General features: G+C 40.7%; 1 protein-coding gene across 3 annotated transcripts in view; it reads left to right on the top strand.

The window, feature by feature from the left end:
• RYR2 (ryanodine receptor 2) overlaps positions 1-15,982 on the top strand; it is a 733,452-nt gene extending 717,470 nt beyond the window's left edge. For all 3 annotated transcript variants that reach the window (XM_082721308.1, XM_082721309.1, XM_082721307.1), the window contains 5 exons: positions 9,024-9,180; positions 10,672-10,736; positions 12,429-12,529; positions 13,563-13,614; positions 14,552-15,982. In XM_082721308.1, the coding sequence (XP_082577434.1) occupies positions 9,024-9,180; positions 10,672-10,736; positions 12,429-12,529; positions 13,563-13,614; positions 14,552-14,647 (471 nt within the window). In that variant the 3' untranslated portion in view covers positions 14,648-15,982. The remainder of the gene's footprint in view (positions 1-9,023; positions 9,181-10,671; positions 10,737-12,428; positions 12,530-13,562; positions 13,615-14,551) is intronic.
• Positions 15,983-24,363: the final 8,381 nt, after the last annotated feature.

The following is a 24,363-nucleotide window of genomic DNA, read 5'->3' as shown; positions in this document are numbered from 1 at the left end:
TGGGGTGAGGTTGGAGGCACCACAAGAATACCTCTTAGATGTTTGTTCTTGCAAAAGACAACTCAATGCCATGATACAAACAGCTCAGTCATAACTGTGTGGCTGTTGAGTGGACCATCCAGACCAAGAGGCTGTGTAGCTTTGCACATGCTCCTATCTAGCTCATGGTGCTTAAGAACTGTCGCACCAGAGGCCACATGACCTAGATTTCCCTTGTAGTGTTATGTCTCAAAACACCTTTTAATCTGTCTCTTACTGATACTCCTGCTGTGAGGCGTGAACAAGCCAACAACATATAAGATGTAACTGATCACTGATGGTAGTGCTCATCACAAGTCATGGCTTAGCACAACCAAGCAGGCAGCAAGACTGAAGGATGGAGTAGGAGGTGGTCAGGTTTGATTTCTTTCATGTGCTTCTCAAAGGAGAATCCTTCCTTTACATCCACGTCTAGCATTTAGTCTTCACAGGGGAGAACTAGTATTGTTGGCTTGAGATAGGTTTTCTTCACTCATGCCCTACTTTCTGGGCATCATGCTAAGCTTCCACTGCCTTTGTTATTTCTGGTTGTTTCGTAAGGTATTGTAGGAACATTTTAGGTTTTCTCAGGGTCCTTGATCACCTGCCAGTGTTTCAAACCTAACAGCAGGTGGTGCTTTAGCAGCAGTTTTTCAGACAAGTTGATGCTTCAGATTTGGCTGGCTCCCCCCCTACCCCCCTGTTCCTTCCTCCCTCCTTTCCTTTCTTTTTTTCTTTCTCTACTTACTTATTTATTAAGGTGTAATCATTGTCCTTAGTTCTGATTTCTGTGCTGAGAGACCGGTAGTAGATGATTTTTGACGTAGAACCATAATAACAGACTTTTGCCTTTTGTTCCCCCTGAACAATTTTTTTTTTACCTTAAATCTTTAAGGTTCTTGAAGGTGGAAGGTCTCATCTTCTGTAACATCTTCCTGCTGAATAGGGCATAGAGTTGTCCCTACCTACTCGGGTCAAAATTGGTCAGTTGGGGACTGTTTAGGGGAGTTACAAAAGATGGAGGCAGCTGAATCCAACGCTGACAGTAAAGAAGTGTCTCTGTGAAGAAAGAAAAAAAAAAGTGTCTCTGTGTGTGGTCAGGATCATCTGCCCACATGAAGTCATTATAGTCAGCGACTGTCCCATAGTGAGCTTTGAGGCTCCTTTTATCAGGAGGGCTGTTTTATGCTTAGCTAAAGCCTTTGTTTGCAACTGTACCTCAAAAGAGGTGGCTTCTAGGATAAATATGACTAAGGAATAATACCATCAAGACCTCTTTGTTTGAGATAAAACGTTAATATTCTAATTACAAAGGATCAGTGGCAAGTGGGAGAAAGCTTGTCTCAGGAGATAAGGCTATCCCCAAGTGCATCATCCAATCCAATCATAAAGGAAGTTGGGCCATCCATTATCTCACAAGTCCATAGTTAATCCTGTGGAGTGGGATATGCTCTGGCTTTTAGGGAATAATTTCATTATCCACACCATACAGAATTGGTCAGGGTGCTAGTTGAGTTACACAATTGTTGGGGAATTAATCCCATTTTCCAGCTGTTTAAATAATTATGTGTCCATGGGGTCCTGTTATTATCCCCAGAGAATAATAAGTAGAAGATCGCCTATACAGGAGTTACTGTGGTAATTTCTGTGAAGCTTACCTCCAGTTGTCTAGCTTAGGTAAACTACAAAATTTAAAGACAATCAAATCTAGAATTTAACATCCACAAAGGTGCTTTTTAAATAATTTTTTTCTCTTAAATAGCCCTCATTTTCAAAGATAGCCAAATTAGGACTAGTTTATTTGGAAAAAAAAAAAAAAAACCAACAACCTAGGCCTAATTATTTACATAAACTCAGCAACAATAGTGAGTGATCATACATATCTTTTAGAATCTGCTTTGCTAGAACTTTATAAAGAATCTCTAGGTTGAACTTTTAGTAGCTCTATGCCCAAAGCCATGTCAAATATTTGCCATCAGACATGCCTGCAGTACCTGTGGATTTGGGTGGAATTCCTCTTCCTGAGGTCCCCAGAGTATCCTGAGGTTCCTGCACCTGCAAGGAAGTGACATTCTTTACTCACTTGGTGAGGCTGCTGGGAACATGTAAGCAAGATATCAGGCCAAGAGTTCCTAGGGGCTTTGTGGCTCCAGGTTTCATAAAGCCAACCTCAATTCCTTAAAGCTGTCAGGTCATATCTGAGTCTGTGCATATCTTTCTCAAATATGACATTCCAGTCAAAGCCTTGGTAAAATGACCCATGTTTCCAATGGTGTCTTGTTACAGGAACAGATTCTTACTGAATTTATGCAAATGACCAGGATTATCATGGAAGAAAGAATACTTACTGAGACCTTTGAATTTGAGGGTATGGGTAGAGAGAAAGGTTGAATGCTTTGATTTGTTTACAAATGAGTACTTTTACACTTCTGCAAGACACAGGTATCTTAAGAAAAAGTTTCCTTAGTCTGGAAGAGCAAACATTAGAGAACCAGCAACATTTCAAACAAGAGTCAAAACACTATAAACTTTTTATTTAGTCCCATGTTAGTAATTCTGCTTTAGCTTGAATGCAGCTTTACTTAGCTCTGGAAATATTTCAGTTCTGATCTTAGAGATACTGAATACCTGTATTGTCCTAAAAGTCCTTCATGGAACTCTCCTTGAAATGAAACTCATTTTATCAGAGAGTAAGAACTATTATAAACAACAACAACAAAAAAAAAAAACGCCTCAGAAATGGACATTGTTAATGATCTGATAGGAGAGTTCACTATGATATAATTAGACAAGGAAAGTCTAATTCTGTGACACATAACACTTCAATAGCCAGAACTAAAACATTACATACCAAACAAGCAAGCCTAATTAGTTATTAAGACTTTGTTCATGATTTAAATCTTGGGGAGGTTTGTTAAAAAACCTTAGGAGGTTTTAAAGCACATGCCTAAATAGTTCAGGGACCTTAAAACCTGATGAAGGTAAGACACAGAAACTGGTTTTTCTAGGCAGGAAGGAAAGAAAAAAACTATTTGCAGAATTTTCTTATCAAGAGCAGAACAACAATTGAGAATGCTTTGTCTTTTTAGACAGAGCAAAAGCCAACTTTCAATCCTATACCAGTGTCTTTAAAATTCATTCATTTCAATCTTAGTCCATCCTGAACACACCTAAAATTCATTTCCAAAGATTTCCCTTTGCAGACCTTCTACAACTTTCCTTTGCATTCAAATTTTGTCCCAAGCCATTTCTTTCCAAACAACCATCTCATTTAGGACAAAATTACCTTCTTTTATGTTCAACAAAAATGCATTCCCTTTCCTTATCTTTCTTTTCTTTTTTTTTTTTTTTTTTAAGAGAGAGATCATAAGTAGGCAGAGAGGCAGGCAGAGAGGCAGGCAGAGAGAGAGAGAGGGGAGGAAGCAGGCTCCCTGCAGAGCAGAGAGCCCAACGTGGGGCTCAATCCCAGGACCCTGGGATCATGACCTGAGCTGAAGGCAGAGGCTTTAACCCACTGAGCCACCCAGGCGCCCCCCCTTATCTTTCTGACATATCTCCAACTTTTCCGCATACAGAGTTGATTCCCTTATTTCCATCAGTCTTAGTTACAGTTAGCAGAATTTTGCACTCTTTAGAAACCTTAATCTCCAGTGAAGACTAAGGAGTAACCAATTGTAAAATGTTACACCATAATTCTTTAGATGTCAAATTTATGAGTCAGTTAAGCACAAAACATGTTTACCAACAGATTTAAATATCCTTAGTTCTTTGCAGTAAGTCAAAAGCACAAAACTATGTCCAATAATCAATGCTTTAGCATTTTATCCCATTTCAAAAAGACCTAGATGTCCAACAAATTTAATTTCATTTGTCATCCAAGCAAAACTACAGTTTCAGGTTACTGAAGACTTCAAAAGCTATCTTAACAATTACCCATGAAAACTTTGAGAAAGACAATTAACTATCAGTTTAGTTACCTTTTGGTAACAAATTCCAACAGAGATAATAATGAGCTTATTTGACTTTCAGCAAACCTCCACAGAGTAAGTTTTACATTTAGTGCAGATAACTTAGTTTAAATACTGATTTATGTTCCACCTGGGCCCACCCCATTTTCAATTTTTACCTGAGACACTGGGGTTTGCAAAAGGTCCAGAACGAAGCGAGTAAGAGTCCAAGTAGACCATATAGTAATGGGAATTGGTTTTCCTTTAGCATGCAAAAGTTTTAATTCATGACCTACTTTCTCCCATGTCTACAGGCCTAACGTCCCTAATATACAGAACCAGGAGTAATTTTCTTTAATTACTTTAAAAAGCTACAAAAGTTTACCCTTGCTGACTGTTGCTCCTCCCACCTTTAGGAACCGCCTCAACAAGCATATGTCAGGGCGATATTCGTTTGTGCTCTCTATATTACCCATACCCTGCAGTAAGTACCCACAACTCACCAGGGGAAAAAGGCACGGCCATGCCTGGTGTTTTGAGCTGGAAGATCTAATTAAGCCAGCAGTATCCTGAGAGAATTTGAACCTCCTCTCCAAGAATATAAGAGGAAAAAGTGAAAAATGATCCAAAGTTCCAGAGTCCTGGGCAGAGGGATGATTTTAGCTAGATAGCCAGGGAGACAGGCTTGATATATATAAAGACATCATCTCCAAAGGGGTGGTTCTCAACTTCCAAGGCACACAGGATTCACCAGGGCAGCTCTTTATGAATCCATAGGTCTGTGGGAAGACCCCAGATCCCCTGAATCAGATACTCTAAGGGAGTTGTCAAGACCCGTGTATTTGGGGGGAAAAGACCAACCAGCCAAACAAACAAAAAACCAAAAAACTTTCCAGGTGGTTGAGATAAGGAGTCACTCCTAGGTAAGTAACCAGCTTAGGTTTTTTTGTTTTTTTAAATTTATTTATTCATTTTAGAGAATGAGAGCATGCTAGCAAGCAGAGGGAGTCAGGGGAGGGACAGAGGGAGACAAAGACCTCCCAGCTTGAATGGGGAGTCCTACATGGGGCTTAATCCCAGGACCCTAAGATCATGACCTGAGCCAAAATCCGGAGTTAGGTGCTTAACCGACTGAGCCACCTGGGTGCCACTATTCTGAATCACTTATTTTACTCCCCCAACAAGTAATCTTGGTCTCTATCTCTATTTCTCCCCATGATCTCCCCCCATCCCCATTTTTTGGATCAGCATAAAGATCTTATAAAGATCTTCACCAATCCACCAGAAACTGTTTCTCCTGTGTTTCCTACAGCTGTTGCAAACAGTGCTTTACCCCAGAATGAAGCCACTGAGATGAGTGGTGACAGAAGCCATAGAATCTTGAGAATTAACAACTGTGTCCAGTGTTTGTAGTGCCAGGCACTCCCCTTCCTTGTGACTCAGATTCTCTGAACAAAGTATATCTATTTGTCTCCTGGAATAACTTCCCATTCTCCAGCTCTGATGATCAGGTTTGAGCTGATTTTATGAAAAGGAAGCTGAACAAGAGGTTTCCTGTATTCAGAAGCAGAATGAGAACCTGACAACTAAAAGCCTGATCGTCCCATGTTTCCAGGTGTTTACCACACTATCTCACAGTCCACCCTAGCAGCCATCTACCTGCTATTTCAGCAGGTAGTGATGGTTAAGGTTGGTAAAATCAGTATCAAAAATTCCACAAGTGCATTTTATTCCTTTAAAATGTACTATCTTATTAAGTCTAAATAATTAAATCCCTGACTACTTATCTTTTCAGAATGGCCAAAAGTCTTTATTGCTGGTAAATGCTTTTTCTGGCATCAAAGCTGTCACAGAATGAAGGCGAGCAGAGAGACAGGGCTATTGCTGGGAGAGGCTAGATGAATGAGATATGAAAATCTGAGAATAGTAAATAGTAGACACTTACTTTGGTAATTTAGCATCATTCCATGGTCTTGTCTCCAGCTGTGCATGTCTAGAAAATAAAAATGAATCGTTCATTTGAGGACAGACTCAAATTAACCAGGCTCCTAAGAGTCAGAAGTATGAGTCAGAATACCAACATCCTACTTGTTAAGAGTTTGTGCCACAAGTCAATACAAACTCTATGCTGGAAGCCAAATTATAATCCAGAGTCTTGGTTAGCAAGATTTAGCAAAAGGAAGGCGCTAGATGATCTTCATACTTGTCAAAGAAGCAGCACTTGGAGAGCTAGGACATTCCAGAACCTGGATGGGGCATTGCAGTGTTACACTGTTGGCCCAATATGGGTATAGCAGGAGTGTGGGAGCCAAAGGGCCAGAACTGGATATGGAGAAGTGCTAGACCAGAGCCAGGCAGAGTATCAGAACTGAGTCTCCAGCCCACAGAGGAGTTACATACCTGGCTAAGTATGGTGAAGCCAGGAAAGGATGGCCTAGGTTAGTTCATTAAGTAAAGAGTAGGCAGCTACAATAATTACTTCCCATGCCCACAACTAAGCACATATGAAGACAGATTTAAAGAAAAATACACAGCCTGATCTTTTTTCTTAATAAAAATGCTTATGGTAAAAATAATCCTAACAGTATGCAAGAGTATATAGTGAAAATAAAATTTCTTCTTCCTATAGATCCACTGTTCTGAGTTTCAAGCACTGTTTTAGACAGTTACTAGAAATTAATACAATGTCCCGAGGGATATTTTTTTTTAAGAGATGGTCTTCAAAATTTTACTTCCAGAGTTTAGTTCAGTAAGGGGTACCAGGAATTCCCAGTGTTTATGCCTGTAGGTGACCCAGATGCATAGTTTAGTTTAGACACCACTGGTCTCATTGGGCTCTGAAGATTGACTTTCCAGGCCTCTCTGTAAGAGCGGCCCCATACCTGAGCTCCAGAACAGTTCTGGGTTGGCGGGGGCTAGGAGTGGGTGTAGAGCTGCCTTATGATACACTCTGTTCGTTGTGTGTCAGACTGACAAACTTCCTTTCTGAGTGACCCAGTTTTTAAAAAATTTTGTTCATTAAATTCTAGGCATCTGACCCAGGAAACTTTTTAGCTTTATCTATCACTATTAGCTGTTGAATTATTGAGTTGAATATTGTGGTGTCCCCTTGCTGCCAGTTCTATGACTGCACTTCGTGCTTTTTAAGGTGATCTGAGAATCTGAGGTTTATAATTTGAGGCAGTGAAATCTCCATGAGAACACTGATCAGTCATGATTTTTCACTCCTGGTTCATCCCACAAGTGATTTTTAAGTTCCTATCATGTGCTGGACCTTCTTCTAGGAACTGATAATAGAGCAGTAACCAAAATAGTTCTTGTAATGAAGCCAATCCTAGTTGAATGAGAGAGATCATAAAGCACCAAAACTAGGTGAATTGGAGATACAAGTCTGGATGGAATTCAGGAAGGAGACCCATGATGTAAACAGAAATGTATTTAAGTGATTAGCACAGAGATGAGAACTTAAGTATGAACCCGGGCACATTCCACTAGGAAGTGTCCTAAAAGAACAGAGGTCAGAGAACCCAGTGCTAAGGCATGGGTTCATGAAAAGACAGGGAGATGAAGAAGTGGCCAAGGAGGCTGAGAAGGAATGGCCAGAAATGTAGAAGAAAATCAGGGGATTGTGATGTCTCCCCAAGAGAACACTTTCAAGGCCTTTGCTCCCTTCATTATGGCAGAGAGTGGGTAAATGTGTCTTGCACTGGTGGGTGACATCAATTGGGTAAATCAGTGTGTCTGGAACAGTTAAAGAAGGTCTCATGGAGGAAGGGTTATTCACTGAGGGTCGAAGGGATGAAAGGAATGCATAAGAATGTAGAATGAGGGGCACCTGGGTCTCTCAGTGGGTTAAAGCCTCTGCCTTCGGCTCAGGTCATGATCTCAGGGTCCTGGGATTAAGCCCCACATCAGGCTCACTGCTCAGCAGGGAGCCTGCTTCTCTTCCTCTCTCTCTCTGCCTAACTCTCTGCCTACTTGTGATCTGTCAAATAAATAAAATCTTTGGGAAAAAAAAAAAAAGAATGTGGAATGATTTTTCAAGGTAAGGAACATGTGCAAACTGAGATCTAGAATCTGGGATAGTTTATCTGAGGGGCATGGTTAGGGTGGAGGGTGGTGTTTGGGAGCCATGACTGATCACCAGAGAGGGGTTAAGTGTCACTGTATCTGAAGTCCCAATGGAGAATATGAACTTATCCCGAATAAAGATCAACCATGGATGCTTACAGCCACTGATTCTCAACTGTTCTGATTTTGCCCCCCAGGGGACGCCTGGCAATGTCTGCAGACACTTTTGGTTATCTGCGGGATGGGGTGCAACTGGCATTGAGTGGGTGGAGGCTAGAGATCCTTTCAAAATATCTCATGATGAAAAAAAAAATCCTATGATGTATAGGACAGGCCCCACACAAAGAGTGATCTGGCCCAGAATGTCAACGGGGCTGATGCTGAGAAACCCCTCCCTGTTCTGCAGCAGGCACTTGAAGCTGTACTTATTACTGGTTGCTTTAATGTTTCACACTTAAACAATGACCTGATTTCCTCCCTGCCTCTCCTCTCTTCATTTATTCACATTCGAGTAGAAAAATTTCAGCATCACATTCCATACATAACAGATGAGGAGATGGTGAGGGTTATGGAGTTTGGTTTTTCCTAGTTTAAATTTCTGAAATTCCATTCTATTATACATTTACTTTTACTTCCTCCTTCCTATGTCTATTGTGCTAAAAATGCGAACAGATTGATTAAACATAGATTTGTGGACTTTAATGTGATCTTAATAGGATCACCTTATGCCAGATGCTAGTGAGGTATTTTTCATTCTCCGCAAAGTGTGACAGAAGGTGCTAAGCAGAGTGTGCAGTGCGGAGTTTTGTTTAAAAGGCAGCAAAGTGTAGGAGCCAACTATTTGCGTCATAATCACAGATACTGAAACAAAAAGAGGCAATGTAGAATGCAAAGATTCTCACCATTTCCAGAGTGGGATTAGGAACTAGAGGGAGAATCTTAGCTTTGCAGTGTTCCTCAAGCAGTGACCGTTTCTCTCCTTTCTAGTGCTATATGTTCCACATGTATGTCGGGGTACGTGCTGGAGGAGGGATCGGTGATGAAATCGAAGACCCAGCAGGCGATGAATATGAGATCTATCGAATCATCTTTGACATCACCTTCTTCTTCTTCGTGATTGTCATTCTCTTGGCCATAATACAAGGTAAGCATTGTCTTCACTGAAGCACCAGAGGATCCAGAATTTGAGCCACCTGTTGTTTAAGTAACATTAAGGTGGGGTAGGAACATCAAGTGCTCTCTGCAAAAGCCAAATAGAATGTTTCCTTTCAGGATTTCTTCTTTCAAAGTCTTTAGAAGGAAAATCAAAGCAGCATGGGACCCTGGGTGTAGGGGAAGATGGGTATGGGGCTCTTTTCCCATAACCTGATAAAAGAAGCACTTCCCTCAGTTTGACTCTCTGCCCTGCCACTTACTGACACAGTGTTGGGTGGGTGAGCAATGTAACTCCTTTGGATCTTTCAAATGCAAATTATATAAATCTCTAAGCTACAGTAGATTATTGAAAAGTTTTTTTTCTTTTAAAAGAAATGATATTGATACATAAGTATCCAGATAGTACCTAATGCAAGATTGTGCTTCCTAAATAATCTTAAGGCTACCATTGTTGGGTATCTGTTACCTGCCTGCCACAGGTATGAAACTCTACCCTCATGCACCCAGTGAGAATGGTGGTTTTTACATTTCCAGAAACCGAGCCATAAAAAGTGTAAGTAACTTGGCCAGAGGACACAGTTAAGAAGTGTCAGGGCTGGAATCCAAACTCAGGGAGGGTGTCTGGACCCAGAGCCCTCACTTAAAAAGCTGAATGCCATACTGACCCCCAGTTCTTCCCTTCACTCCAGGGACGCTTGCAATGTGGTATTTCCTCCCTCAGAAAAATCACTCTTACTTACCTCTTTCTGTTCATCCATTGATCCTGGCTTGAATTAAATGTCTGTGAACATGATATTATCCTCCAGGTCGTACAGGCACAAAACGGTAATTTTTTTTCCAGTAAAATACACGAACAAGTTTAAAAGATTCATAATCCATCCTTTCTGTCTTCATTGAGTGTAACAATGATGTGTTTTATGAGAGAGCAAACTCATAAAGCCCCTGGAAGAGGTGCATGCAGCTCGTGAGTCTGAGAAGGAAAAGGGTCTAAGGGAAAACAGCGCAGGGCAGTTAATTTCTGGCTGACACGGTTAATAACGTGCTGGTGAGTTTATCTGTTAGGAATTTTTGAAAAGAATGATTTGAGGCACGTTCCTCAGTTAATAAGGTAATGTTTGATTTCCAAATTGGTACTCCAAAATCTCATTAGTGGAGTTTTTGGCACTTTCCAACCGGAAATCACAAGTGCTCTTTCTCACAGTGAAGTAGCAGGAAACCTATCCTCTGTATGTGCCAAGGTAACAAAGGGATTTTCCTGCTCTGTCCCTTCATTCTGAAACCCCTTTCCTGCCCCCAGAGAGAAGGCTGCTTCCCTGGGAGGAGTATCGGGTATGTGCTCACAAACTTCTGCCACACTCTGAGCCTCTCCTGGCATGGCTGTACATTTTCCCTGTCCTTGGAAGGATTAGCCAAGGGGCTTTGAATTTAATTATTCTTCTGTGGTTAATAAAGATTAGAGTGTGTTTTTATTGAACACTAGGTTTAATTATTGATGCTTTTGGAGAACTAAGAGACCAACAGGAGCAAGTCAAAGAAGACATGGAGGTGAGTCTTTCTGTGGCTGGCTCGGCTTTGTTGCTGCGGGCACTTGTCTCCCCTACTGTCTTTATCCAAGATTCATAAATGTGGGAGAAAGTAGGTGGAGGACATAAGCAACAGGGGACTGCCTTAGCCTGCTTCAGATCCAGGCAGTGCATACCACCGACCAGTTTGCTAGGCAGGAACTGTGGGGCTCTAGGGTGGGCAAAGTAATAAGACATCGTCAACCCCTCAAAGAGAGGGAGAACCACCCATTCAAAATGATGGATTCACTGACAAGTAAACAGGCAACTGCAGAGCCCTATGTTGAGCCCTTTCTAATAAATAACTCAGAGGAGAACTTTATAGAATTTAGAGGCTGTGGAAAACCAGAAATGGGTTTTAAGCAGGTTATGGGGGTTTACATTTTGTGAAGATTACTATGGTTTAAAACATAGGGAGTACATTAGCAACTGGGAAGATCAGGGGCAGAGAAGCAGGCTATGAGCATTTTTTCGGCAGATTATGAGGCTCCTGCTGAAGAAATCAAAGATGTAGGGGCCAGACGGATTCAAGCAGTACTTTGGAGGTGGTGTGACAAGTGGGTGATTGGCAAGATGCAGAGGACGAAAGGTTTGGAGCAAGCAGGAACGATTCCCAGATTTCCAGCGTGAGCTACCAGACAGATGGTGGCTCAGTTACACCCAGAGTAATTACGAGAGGTAGCAAAGAGGAAGGGCAGGTCCATGGGTGAGCTGTTACTTGTGAGCCCATCGAGTGTGGTAAAGACCTACTGCTGAATGTGGCCTATCGCTGTCCACGGTCATTGATCAATAAGGCAGAGAGAATTCAATAAATTCTTAAATCATCTCTAGTTGAGGCCCTAAAATCTAAGGCATCATAAACATGCCTTCAGTGGTATTAAATAGTTTCTAATTTGCCAGGAAGATTAGCATCTGGAGCCACACGAAGGACACAATGATTAAATTCACTCCAACTGATACATAAAAAATTCTAACAGTGAAACAGAAAGCCTGCTTCTTGGGGGGGTCTTGCATGCCAGTCCCGTGGACGGCAGACCTAAGCAGGTGCCGCTCTTAAGAGATGCAGTGCGAACGAGCAGGGAGCAGAAGGAGCAGCATCCCATCTCTAGAGTAGAAAGTTACCCCCCCAGTACCTGTTCACTGGTTAATTCTGTATCTAGCACAGTGCCTGGCACACGGCAGACCCTCTCAGGTGTGGACTGAACACCCCACAGCCTGGTATTTGATTTGGCCCTCCCCAAATGTGAGTCATCTGTACCTTTCTCCCCTGGGTCATCAAACTTTGTTCAGGTAGGTACCAAGTTTGTGGTCTCAGTCGAGGACATACTGAATCCTGCCTACCTAATTTCAGTCAATGTCATGAACAAGAGTGATTGCTAAGTCTTGGGCATTCTCACTTAGGGGAGAGAAAATAAGGAAAAGAGAGCTTTACTGCCATCATTATGGGCCCTTCTTTCTCCATCTGTTACTTGTCGCTGGTACCTATGTCCTTTAAGCCTCCAGCAAGATACAGTTGAGGCCACAGTTAAATTAATTCTCATGTGCTTGGCACAGTCTTCCCTCATGACCTTATACAATACTGAGTGAACCAAACAGCTGCCCCATTGATGAGTTGTGTGTTCCTTTGTTTTGCTTTTTGATATCTGACATGTTAATATTTCCCTTTGTCTTCTAGACCAAATGCTTTATCTGTGGGATAGGCAACGATTACTTCGACACAGTACCACATGGCTTTGAAACTCACACTTTACAGGAACACAATCTGGCCAATTACCTGTGAGTGTGCCTGTCTTGGACTCTTCACCCTCTCCCTGTCTCTCAGAAATGGAAGAGAGCTATGGCTTCCTTTTCTTTATACAATTGGGCTCAGGCTTTGAGAGAAAGACCCACAGCTAGTGGTTCTCTTGTCCCCAAGAGGAGGTTCACCTAAGAAAAGAACCTGTAGCCATTCATATGAACGATACCTTCTAGAACGTGGTTCTCTTGTCCCCAAGAGGAGGTTCACCTAAGAAAAGAACTTGTAGCCATTCATATGAACGATACCTTCTAGAAAATGAAATGGAAAGATGGAAAAATTCAAATAAGTGGAATACAAGCTTAGCCTCTCAGAGAGCATTGGCCATGTTTCCCATTTCAAGTAGGAATACTCCAGCTGCTTCCTAGAGATCTGTAAATCTCCATTTTTTCTTTTCTGAGAACCTACAGATCTCTTGAGGCACTATTATCTCTTTAGGCACTATATTTTAACAGAGTCAAAGCTGCATTTTAAAAAAAAACACACAGAAATCTATTGCTTACAACTAGCCCAAACTGCAGTTTGGTAAAACAGAATTCTTACTTTCTAACGCAGTTTTAGTATCAAACAGAAGAGATGCAGAGTAGCATTGTAGCAAAAGTGGGGGAGGGAAGCAGGCTTTGGAATTCAAAGCCATGAGGCATTTGGCAAGTTATCTGAACTTTTTGATTCCTGATTTTCTAAGTGGGGACTGGGATTCCTGGCCCCTGAGTGAATAAATATGGATACCCTTGAAGGTGGGATATGGCACCAAGCATGGCAGACAGCAGCTCTCAAGAGGAATAACATGATCTATGCACACATTTTAGCTCCTCTGAAAAAATACTTTTAAAAAAGGTTAAGTTTTGGTTCCGATGGCATGTTTTTGTTGTTGTTGTTGTTTGCCGTGCCATTTGTTCCATTTCTTTGGACTCCTGACAGTGTGAAGAGTTAGCTTGTAGCCCAATCAGAAGTATCTGTGTATGCTGATATTTCCATTCCATCCATTTCTGATTAGTCTCTCTGTATCTGTAGGTTTTTTCTGATGTATCTCATCAACAAAGATGAAACAGAGCACACAGGACAGGTAGGTAAACAGTGACCACACACCATCTTCTGAAAGAAGTGACAGAGAATCCATACACGGTGGGCATGTGTGTGCATGAAATACAAAGAGTTGGAATTACTTTCAGATATTAGTCGTAGTATTTTACTAAAGAAATTCCTGTTTTCCTGGACGAGTGTGCAAAAATCGCCTTTGTGGAAAGGGTAAAATTGTAAGTTCACATAAAAATTTTAAGCTTTTATTAGCTCAACATGCTGAGTTTGGGGTTTGCTAAGTATAAGGTCTTTGCTTAATCAGCAGATGATTTCAGATGAACTTCAGCCCACATTATTAGGGTCAGTTAAAAAGAATTTTGTATGAAATGTCTAAGGTTCTCCTTAAGTATTTGAAATTCTCCCTCTGCAGATATTTGCCTCCAGTTGTTAATAGTTTGAATTTGAAGGATACAATTAATAATAGTAATGTCTTTAAAAAAAACTTATTTGTGGTATATGATTTTAAGAGTTCTTTTTTTTTTTTTTTTTAAAGATTTTATTTATTTATTTGACAGAGAGAGATCACAAGTAGGTAGAGAGGCAGGCAGAGAGAGAGGAAGGGAAGCAGGCTCCCTGCTGAGCAGAGAGCCCAATGCGGGACTCGATCCCAGGACCCTGAGATCATGACCTGAGCCGAAGGCAGCAGCTTAACCCACTGAGCCACCCAGGCGCCCAAGAGTTCTTTTAATCATAATTAGATTATGGTCCAGATGAAGACTGGTTATTAATAGAAGTGAGGTCTGGTATGGTTAAGAACTCTCTAAATGAATATGGGCTTTTCCAATCATGTAAATTATGCATAACTACACAGTTACCTAGATATATAAATGCAACAAATTTGCATTTCTTTCTGTCTTCTGTTTTGTAGTGATGCCCAGATTTGGGGGAAACCTGATGTTAATACATTTCCTTTACTTTTCCAGGAATCTTATGTCTGGAAGATGTATCAAGAAAGGTGCTGGGAATTTTTCCCAGCAGGGGACTGTTTCCGGAAACAGTATGAGGACCAGCTAAATTAAACTCAGACTCAGATCACCTCTGAAAACCAAAACATACACATTCATTCTTTCTGTCTCGGTCTCTCTCCCTCTGTCTCTGCTCTCTTGGAAACACCCTGCTGAATTTGTGAATTGCCAGCATTCTCTTCTTTCTGGGAGCAGTGAACTCTGTTTCTGAAGACCTGACCATGCTTTTCCCCCCACCTTCTGTATTTTCTTTGAGAATAAAGACTGAAGAATAACCTAAATTCCTACACAGACAAACTAGGAACTGTGGAAAGAACACCATTTCGGACACTCTCGATCATAATGCCAACAGACCAATTTCCTTCCAAGACTCCTGGAAGTCCCCTTGAGCTTTGGGACAGTCACAGAGAAGCATAACAGCCACACTCATCCGGCCTCTTTATTTCACCATCCTGAAAGGAACTTTCTGATGGTCACAGAGCACTGTAGCACTTAAGAGATTGCCGTGGACACCAGTTACGAAGGGAAATAGTGCCTTACTATATGTGGGTTGAGCTATGCAGAAGATATGTGCATGAAAAAACATCTTTATTTTCTTTATGTCGATTTTTTTTCTTTACTTAGATTGATTTTGTGGGTTTTTTTTCTTTTTTCTTTTCTCTGGTTGGGGAGGGTAAGAAAAGCAGTTTGTGTGCACCTTTAAAAAAAAAAAGACGGGTGGCCTGTCTCAGGACTAGAGGAAGCTCTTCTCATTCGCTAAATTCACATTTACCCTCCCCATGTGCTCCTGCTCTTATTTTGGTAATGCTCTGATGCAACACTGCAACTTTATGAAATCTTTGTATGAAAACAAAAAGACTGCAAAAAAAAAAATACACTTTCAAAAGAAATAATTCATTGCATGTTTATTATGCAAGTTTAAAAGAACAAAGAAAACCTCCAGAAGCAAGTTGATCAACGTGAAAGAACTTTCATGATAATTATATTCATAGTAATAAAGTGTCGTGGGCTTACTTGTATATTTGGAGCCAGTGTCATCCACCAACAATGTGATACATTATGAACTTGACAGTAGTTTTGGGTTTTTCTCTTTCTTTTGGCCACCTGTGATCAGTTGCTGATTAAGGACTTCTTGTCAGGCCATTTTTTAATATCAAAGCTGAAGCAATATCCATTCAGGGATTTCATCAGTTGCATCAAAAAACACGGATGATAATTATCAATTACTCCATTTTGAGTCCTTTTAAATGTAATGCTTATCTTTACAAATAAAAAAGAGATTCAGAATGGAAGCAAGATCATTTTGCAAACATTGGAGCTCTTTTATTACAAGTCTGCTTGTTAATTTTAGAATTGTAAAACTGCTCTGATTAAACTATTTAACTAACATTCTCATTCTCTTCTTTTCCCATTTCACTTGCAGTGGGGAGGCTTTATAATAACCTGAGGGGGGTTTAGTTTAAGGGCAATGCAAACCCTGCCATACAGCCTTTAACACCTGCAGATTTCCGGATGGCTGACAAGTCCCCTGCTTTAGGATTACAGAACCTCAGAGTCAGCAGGCAGTTTGAATCCCCTCGCTCTACCCCTGTCATTTCCCTGACTTGGGGCCATCCTGAGTTCCTTAAACACCACCGACAGAAAAATCACTCTTTCCCAAATCATTTTAAATTTTACACAGCTCTCATTCTAGAAGGTTCCTCCTTGCTCAGGGCCAATGTGCTTCCCTGTAATAGTAGGGGTTCACTTCCTGCCTTCATATGAAAGAGGACTGGTATACTAGGAAGTGGTGTATAAAACACCCAAACACTAAATAAACACGCAGTGTGCCAAGCACTGATGGGTTATCATTTGTCAACTTACTGACACAACATGAGGGCTGTGGTACCTAGATTTTGCATTTGTCTTTTGGTATCACTTTTATTTGGGAGAAAGAATGGAACCAATTTGGCCACACCATGGGAACTCCTGAGCTTGCCTAAGGAGGTGCTCTTAGATTCTGAGGAGTCTGAATAAAATAGATCAGTTCCATAAAACATCAGGAAGCATGTTCCCCTTTGGCATGAAACACAGCATAAGCAGCATACAGCAAGGAGAAGTATTTCTCCAGGACATAAAATCTGCTGACAGATTCAGGTCTTCTATTTATAAGGCAAAGGCAGATTTGATATAAAACAACAGCACAGGTGAGAGGTGAGTGAACAAATCCCTAGTCATCACCTGGTCTGGATTTTGCAGAACTGTTCGCTCCTTTAATTAATTGCTCCTGGCTTTAGTGCCTGGGAAGGTGATGGTGCTCACAGAGAAGCAAGAAAAAAGCCAAACTCTGGAAAGGAAACTTCCCTCCACCCGAGGACTCTGGGCATCAGTGTTAAAGAGTAAAGGAGCAGAGCCAGCCACTTTAGAAAGTCACCCACTGCCCAGCATCATCATGGCTAACACTGAAAGGTGGTCACCTCTCCATTCCCTTCTCAAGGCCTCAAGGGAAGAGGAGGCTTTTTTGTATCAGCATTATTAATTTTCCCAGGAAATGTCATAGAAATTAATGAGGCTCTCCACTTCTCTGATTAAACTCAGGCTGCCTAACTCAACCTCCAGAATCCCTTTAGAGATTCTGTATTACACAAATATTCAGACCTTCCCAACAGATGTTGTAATGTCTGCATATTTCCATTTGAACACTCACAGACCTTTTTCTGCCATTCTTATTTTTCTCCTCCCCCCTACCACCTGCAGAAACATGTCTTGATCCTGCAGAAACATGTCTCCATCAAACAAATTTGGAATCACAGTTTAAGTTTTCTAAATGCACTAAATGGTACTTAGTTGTTGGACTGATGCTCATAATTTCTCACATGCAAGCAGCAGTTCTTAGCCCCTCAAAACCTCATGTAAAAGACATATTGTAATGAAAATTCTTTCTTCCTGACTGTAAAAGTGTATCTGTGAAAATGATACTTTTTTGCATATTGCTTTTCATTTTAGTTTGCTTAACTGGGATAATGCTCATATTTCTTAAACTATAATTTTCTGGGTGAATATACCAATTTGCTCCCTGCCCACTGCTGGAAGGACTTTGGCTGGCTGTCAGTGTGGCGAGTGCCTCATTTACTCTGGACACAGTAAAGAGGAACTTTAAAAAAATGTGTTTAATATATTTACCTGAGCCTGGTGTAACTTGACATGGAAAGCTCTGGACAGACATTCTCCAAATTATTTTACAGCATCTATTGTGTGATGAAAAGGAAGACCTCCCTGTCCTTCTACTGGTGACATTTCTGACCAGCAGTCTGCAATACCTAAGACAGAAGCTGGAAAAGGAGTGTGTCCATGTTGGGCCAAGTGCATGCACGGCACCCAGGTTTGTTAATGGCCATAAATAATAATACCATATTCCTTAATAGGACAAGGTCTGAACTTACCACATCATCTAGACCCATAATATTCAATTGTGTGCTAATGCAAGTATTAAACAGATAGCTAAGTAGGTCCTTCAAGTTCCATGTTCCCCAAATCACAGAGAATTTATAATGTCACAACTCAGTACAGAAACAGTGAGCAGTGGAAGCACCACTTTCCTTGTATGTATAATATTTGAAGCTTTCTAGAATGTTAGAGATGGAAAGGATTTGAGCAATTATGTTTTAGCTGAGCAATCTAGGTAGGTTAAATGTCACAGCTCTGGTTAGTGGCAGAGCTGGGCCAGGTTTCCGTTTAATCTTTCTCCTATTGTGGCCAGAATGGTTCGAAAAATAACAGGTTCCTTATGACCCAGCAAAAATGAAACTGGAAAGCAGTTAGTTACAAAAGCTTTGATGAAATGTCACCAGTGCTCACTGACATTCTGTGTCTGCGATAAGGAGAATTCTGGAAGTGATTATGAAACGAATAGCTGGTTTCAGAATGCACCACTAAATGCAGCTATTTCTGAGAAAAAGAAACTTAGCATCAATTTTAATCCAAGACAGGGAGGCAAGATGGCGGAGGAGTATCAACTGATCCCCTAACTTTAGCTGGATATCTACCAACCATTCTGAACAGCCATAAAATCAGCCTGAGATGTAAGAATATATATCTGGATCTCTAGAAGCAGAAAAACACCACCTGTCCCAGGGTAGGAAGGGTGCAGTCCTGATTCTGTGGACGTATCTGAAGATAAACAGAATAGGAAGGGAGCTGCCATAAGCTGGCACTGGTAAAGCAATACAACACAGGAGCACAAAAACGGCCTACACAGGGACTGGGTGCAAACTCGCAGCATGGTAGCAGCTGGGCAGGGCTTTATAACAGCTCAGGCAGGATTCTAGGTGCTGCAGGTGTGCATGTGAACCTGGGGCTGGGCTGCTTGCAGTTTAAGAAACACACAGAGCCAGAACATGCCTGGGTCCCTGGGACGACCTCTGACAGAGTCACTGGGTATGCACTGTGGGAGGCGGTGGTTTACAGGGACACATACAGAAACAGAGACTGTTTTGGAGGGTTTAGTGACAAGAACAGAATGCGATTTCTCTGCTCTGGACAGAGGTTTGGGTGCAGCCATTTTTGCTCAGACCCTGGGAGGAGGTGTGGAAAACCGCAAGGGAACAAAAGCTCAAAAAACTGGTTTCCATGGAGCCCAGCCTGCCCCCACCAAACACACATGGGGTAGGGCAACTCTGCCCAAGCAGGGTCACTGAGAAATGGTGTGGCAGACCCTTTCCCTAGAAGACAGTCTGGAAGAACAAGAGAACGACAACCCTATGGTTCCCATAAAGTTGCAAACTACCAACACCAGGGGAAAATAGTATACTGAGGTCTAGTCATTGCCTCACGGCTTATTTTTCAGATACAACTGTTTTCTTTTTCTTCTTTCTCTTACGCTTCTTCTATGTTTTTTCTTTTTACCTTTTTGTCATTTCAACTAGATGTTTACTATATCATCCTTCATAGTAGCATTTAACTTGTACTTTTTCCACCTATTTTGGGGATATATACTTCATTATACTCCTTTTTTTCCCCTATTCCCTATTTATTTCTCTTTTATATATAGATACACAAGTTTTACTTTACCTGTAATTTGGCAAGTAGTGATCTCTAACAAACAGAACAAATTACAACCAGGAGCAACTGAAAACCCTACTTTGTCCACACTGAGAGATTATAGCCCCCTGTCCCCTTGGCCCCCTTCTTTAAATTTTTAATTTCTTTAAAAAATTTTTTTTAATTTTATAAATTTTATTCTCAAGCTGTGTGTTTCTTCTACTTTGTCTTTTCAGCAGTGGCTTCCAACCGCTCTGGAATTTCCTAGGGTGCATCCTGCTTGAGTCATGGTTGATATTTTGGACTCTGTACATTCCTTCAACCATCCCTCAACAGGATAATGAGGAGGAGGACCTCCAAACAAAGAAAAGAACTACAAATGATGGCTTCTGCCACAGACCTAATGGATATGGTTATAAGCAAGATGTCAGAGAGAGACTTCAGGACAGCAATTACGAAGTCAATAGCTAGGCTTGAGAAAACTACTGGTGGCAATATAGAATCTCTGAGCATAGAAATGAGACCTAATCAGACCAAACTTAAAAAAGCATGAATGAGATGCAGTTTAAATTGAAATTTGTAATAGCCAGGGTAAATGAGATAGAAGAAGTAATTCGTGATCTCGAAGATAAATTGGCAGAAAGGAAGAAAGCCAAGGAGGACAGGGATAAATAGCCAGAAGCCCATGAGATCAGACTTAGAGAGATCAATGATGCCATGAAACTTTCCAGTGTCAGAATTATTGGGATCTCTGAGGAGGTGAGCTAGAGAGTGAGAGAAAGGCTTAGAAGGTATATTTGAGCAAATTATAGCCATGAACTTCCCTAATCTGAGTATGGAAATAAGCAGTTGTGTCCAAGAGGCAGAGAGGACCCCTACCAAGATCAATAAAATATAGACCAGCATCCCAGCACATAATAGTAAAACTTACAAACCTCAGAACCAAAGAAGTTATCCTGAGAGCAGCTAGGGGGAAGAAATTTCTTAAATCTTGATAGGGCAATATCAGAATAATGTCAGACCTATCCACAGAGACCTAGAAAGCCAAAAAAGGCTGGCAAGACATATTCAGCCAAGAATATTTGTCAAGCAAGGCTGTCTGCCATGCAGAATAGACAGAGAGATAAAGAACTTCCAGGACTGGCAAAAACTGAAAGACAATGTGATTAGCAAACCAGCTCTGCAAGAAATTTTAAGGGGGACTCTATAAAAGAAGAGCCCAAGAGTAGCATAAACCAGAAATTTACAAAGACAATCTATAGAAACAGGGACTTTACAGGCAATATCATGGTACCAAATTAATCTCTTTCAATAGCTAGCGTCAGTGTGAATGGCCTAAATGGTCCCATGAAATAGCACAGGGTTGCAGATTGGATAAAAAGACAGGACCCAACCATATGCAGTCTACAAGAGACTCATTTTGAAACTAAAGACACCTCAAGATTGAAAGTGAGAGGATGGAGACCCATTTATCATGCCAATGGACCTCAAAAGAAAGCAGGGGTAGCAATTCTTATATCACACAAATTAGATTTTAAACCAAATACTGTAGTAAGAGATGCAGAGGGACACTCTATGTCATACTTAAAGGGTCTTCCCTAACAATTGTAAAAATCTATTCCCTTTAACATGGGAGCAGCCAACTATATAAGCCAATTGCTAACCAAAATTAAGAATCATACTGATAGGGGAACCTGGGTGGCTCAGTGGGTTAAAGTCTCTACCTTCGGCTCAGGTCATGATCCCAGGGTCCTGGGATCGAGCCCTGCATCAGGCTCTCTGCTCGGCAGGGAGCCTGCTTCCTCCTCTCTCTCTTTCTGCCTGCCTCTCTGCCTACTTGGGGTTTCTGTCTGTCAAATAAATAAATAAAATCTTAAAAAAAAAGAATCATACTGATAATAATACATTAATAGTAGGAGAACTCAACACACCACTCCCAGCAATGGACAGTCTAAGCAGAAGACCAATAAAAAAATAAGAGCTTTGAGTCTGCACAGCAAAGGAAACAGTCAACAAAACAAAGAGGCAATGGGAGAAGATATTCACAAATGACAGTAAAAAGGGCTGGGATCCAAGATCTATAAAGAACTCCTCCAACGCAACACACACAAAACAGATAATCATGTCAAAAAATGAGCAGAAGACATGGACACTTCTCCAATGAAGACATACAAATGGCTATCAGACACATGAAAAAATGTTCATCATCACTAGCCATCAGGGAGATTCAAATCAAAACCACACTGAGATACCACCTTACACCAGTTAGAATGGCCAAAATTAACAAGACAATAAACAACAAATGTTGGAGAGGATGTGGAGAAAGGGGAATGCAAGTCGGTGCAGCCACTTTGGAGAAGAGTGTGGAGATTCCTTAAGAAATTAAAAACAGAGCTGACCCTGCAATTGCACTCCTGGGTATTTACCCCAAAGATACAGATGTAGTGAAAAGAAGGGCCACCTGTACCTCAATGTTCATAGCAGCAATCGTCACAGTCACCAGACTATGGAAAGAACAAAGATGCCCTTCAATGGATGAATGGCTAAAGAAGATGTGGTCCATATATACTGTGGAGTATTATGCCTCCATCAGAATGAATACCCAACTTTTCTATCAACATGGACGGGACTGGAAGAGATTATGCTGAGTGAAGTAAGTCAAGCAGAGAGAGTCAATTATCATATGGTTTCACTTATTTGTGGAGCATAAGGAATAACATGGAGGACATGGGGAAATGGAGAGGAGAAGGGAGTTGGGGGAAATTGGAGGAGGAAATGAACCATGAGAGACTGTGGACTCTGAGAAGCTAACTGAGGGTTTTTGGAGAATGGGTAGAAGGTTGGGTGAGCCTGGTGGTGGGTATTGTGGAGGGCACGAATTGCATGGAGCACTAGGTGTGGTATATAAACAATGAATTCTGGAACACTGAAAAGAAATTAAACAAAAATAAATAAAAATAAAAACAAAAAGAATTAGCACTTTGAATGACACATCAGACCAGATGGACTTTGTACATATTTGCAGAACATTCCACACTAAAACAACAGAAAACTCACTCTTCCTGAGTGCACATGAAACTTTCTCCAAAACATACCACATACTGGGTCACAAGTCAGGTCTCAACTGATACCAAAAGATTGAAATTATTCCCAGAATGTTATCAGACCACAGTGCTTTGGAATTGGAACTCAATCACAAGAAAAAATTTGAAAGCAATTCAAACACTTGGAAGTTAAAGAGCCTCTTGCTAAAGAATGATTGGGTCAACCAGGAAATCAAATTGGAACTTAAGCAATTCATGGAACCAATGAGAAAGAAAACATATCAGTCCAAAACCTATGGGATACTGCAAAGGTGATCCTAAGGGAGAAATATGTAGTCATCGAAGCCTCTCTCAAAAAACTAGGAAAATCCCAAATGCACAAGCTAAACTTAAATCTAAAGGAGCTGGAGAACTAACAGCAAATAAAACCTAAAACAACCACAAGAAGAGAAATAATAAAGATTAGAGCAGAGATGAAATAGAAACCAGAAAAACAGAACAGATCAACAAAACCAGAAGCTGGTTCTTTGAAAGAATTAATAAAATTGATAAACCTCTGGCCAAACTTATCCAAAAGAAAAGAGAAAGGACCCAAATGAATCATGAATGAAAGAGAAGAGATTATGACTAACACCAAGTAATTAGAAACAATCATTAGAAATTATCACCAGTAACTATATGCCAACAAATAAGCAACCTGGAAGAAATGGATGGCCTTCTGGGAACTTATAAATTACCAAGACTGGAATAGGAAAAAATATACAATCTGAATAGGCCAATAACCAGTAAAGAAACTAAAGCAGTAATCAAAAACCTCCCAAGAAACAAGAGTCCAGGAACAGATGGATTCCAGGGGATTCTACCAAATACTTAAGAAGAAATAATACCTATTGTACTGAAGCTGTTTCAAAAAATAGAAACAAAGGGAAAACCTCCAAACTTGTTCTATGAGGCCAGCATTACCCCAATCCCAAAATCAGGCAAAGACTCCATCAAAAAGGAGAATTACAGAGCAATATCCCTAATGAACATGGATGCCAAAATACTCAACAGGATCCTAGCCAATAGGATCTGACAGTACATTAAAAGGATTATACATCATGACCAGGTGGGATTTATTTATTTTACACCAATCAATCAATGCGATAGAACACATTAATAAAAGAAAAGACAAGGACGTATCAGCCTCTCAATTGATGCAGAAAAAGCATTTGATAAAATACAGCATCCTTTCCCGATTAAAACTCTTCAGAGTGTAGGGTCAGATGGAACACTCCTCAATTTCATAAAAACCATCTATGAAAAGCCCACAGCTAATATCATCCTCAATGGGAAAAAGCTGAGAGCTTTTCCCTTAAGAGCAGAACATGATAGGGATGCCCACTCTTGCTACTATTGTTCAACGTAGTACTAGAAGTCCTAGCATTAGCAACCAGACAACAAAAAGAAATAAAAGGTATTCAAATTGGCAAAGAAGTCAAACTGTCTCTCTTCACAGATGACATGACACTTTATGTGGAAAACCCAAAAGACTCCACTGCTAAATTACTAGAACTCATACAGAAATTCATTAATGTGGCAGGATACAAAATCAATGCACAGAAATCAGCTGCTTTTCTACACACTAATAATGTAACTGTAGAAAGAGAAATTAGGGAACTGATTCCACTTATAACAGCACCAAAAATCATAAGATACCTAGGAATA

This window comes from Mustela nivalis, assembly GCF_964662115.1.
Source record: "Mustela nivalis genome assembly, chromosome: 2".
Classification (NCBI taxonomy): domain Eukaryota; kingdom Metazoa; phylum Chordata; class Mammalia; order Carnivora; family Mustelidae; genus Mustela; species Mustela nivalis.
The sequence above is the reverse complement of the archived record's forward strand: the minus strand, read 5'-3'. Positions and strand labels throughout refer to the sequence as shown.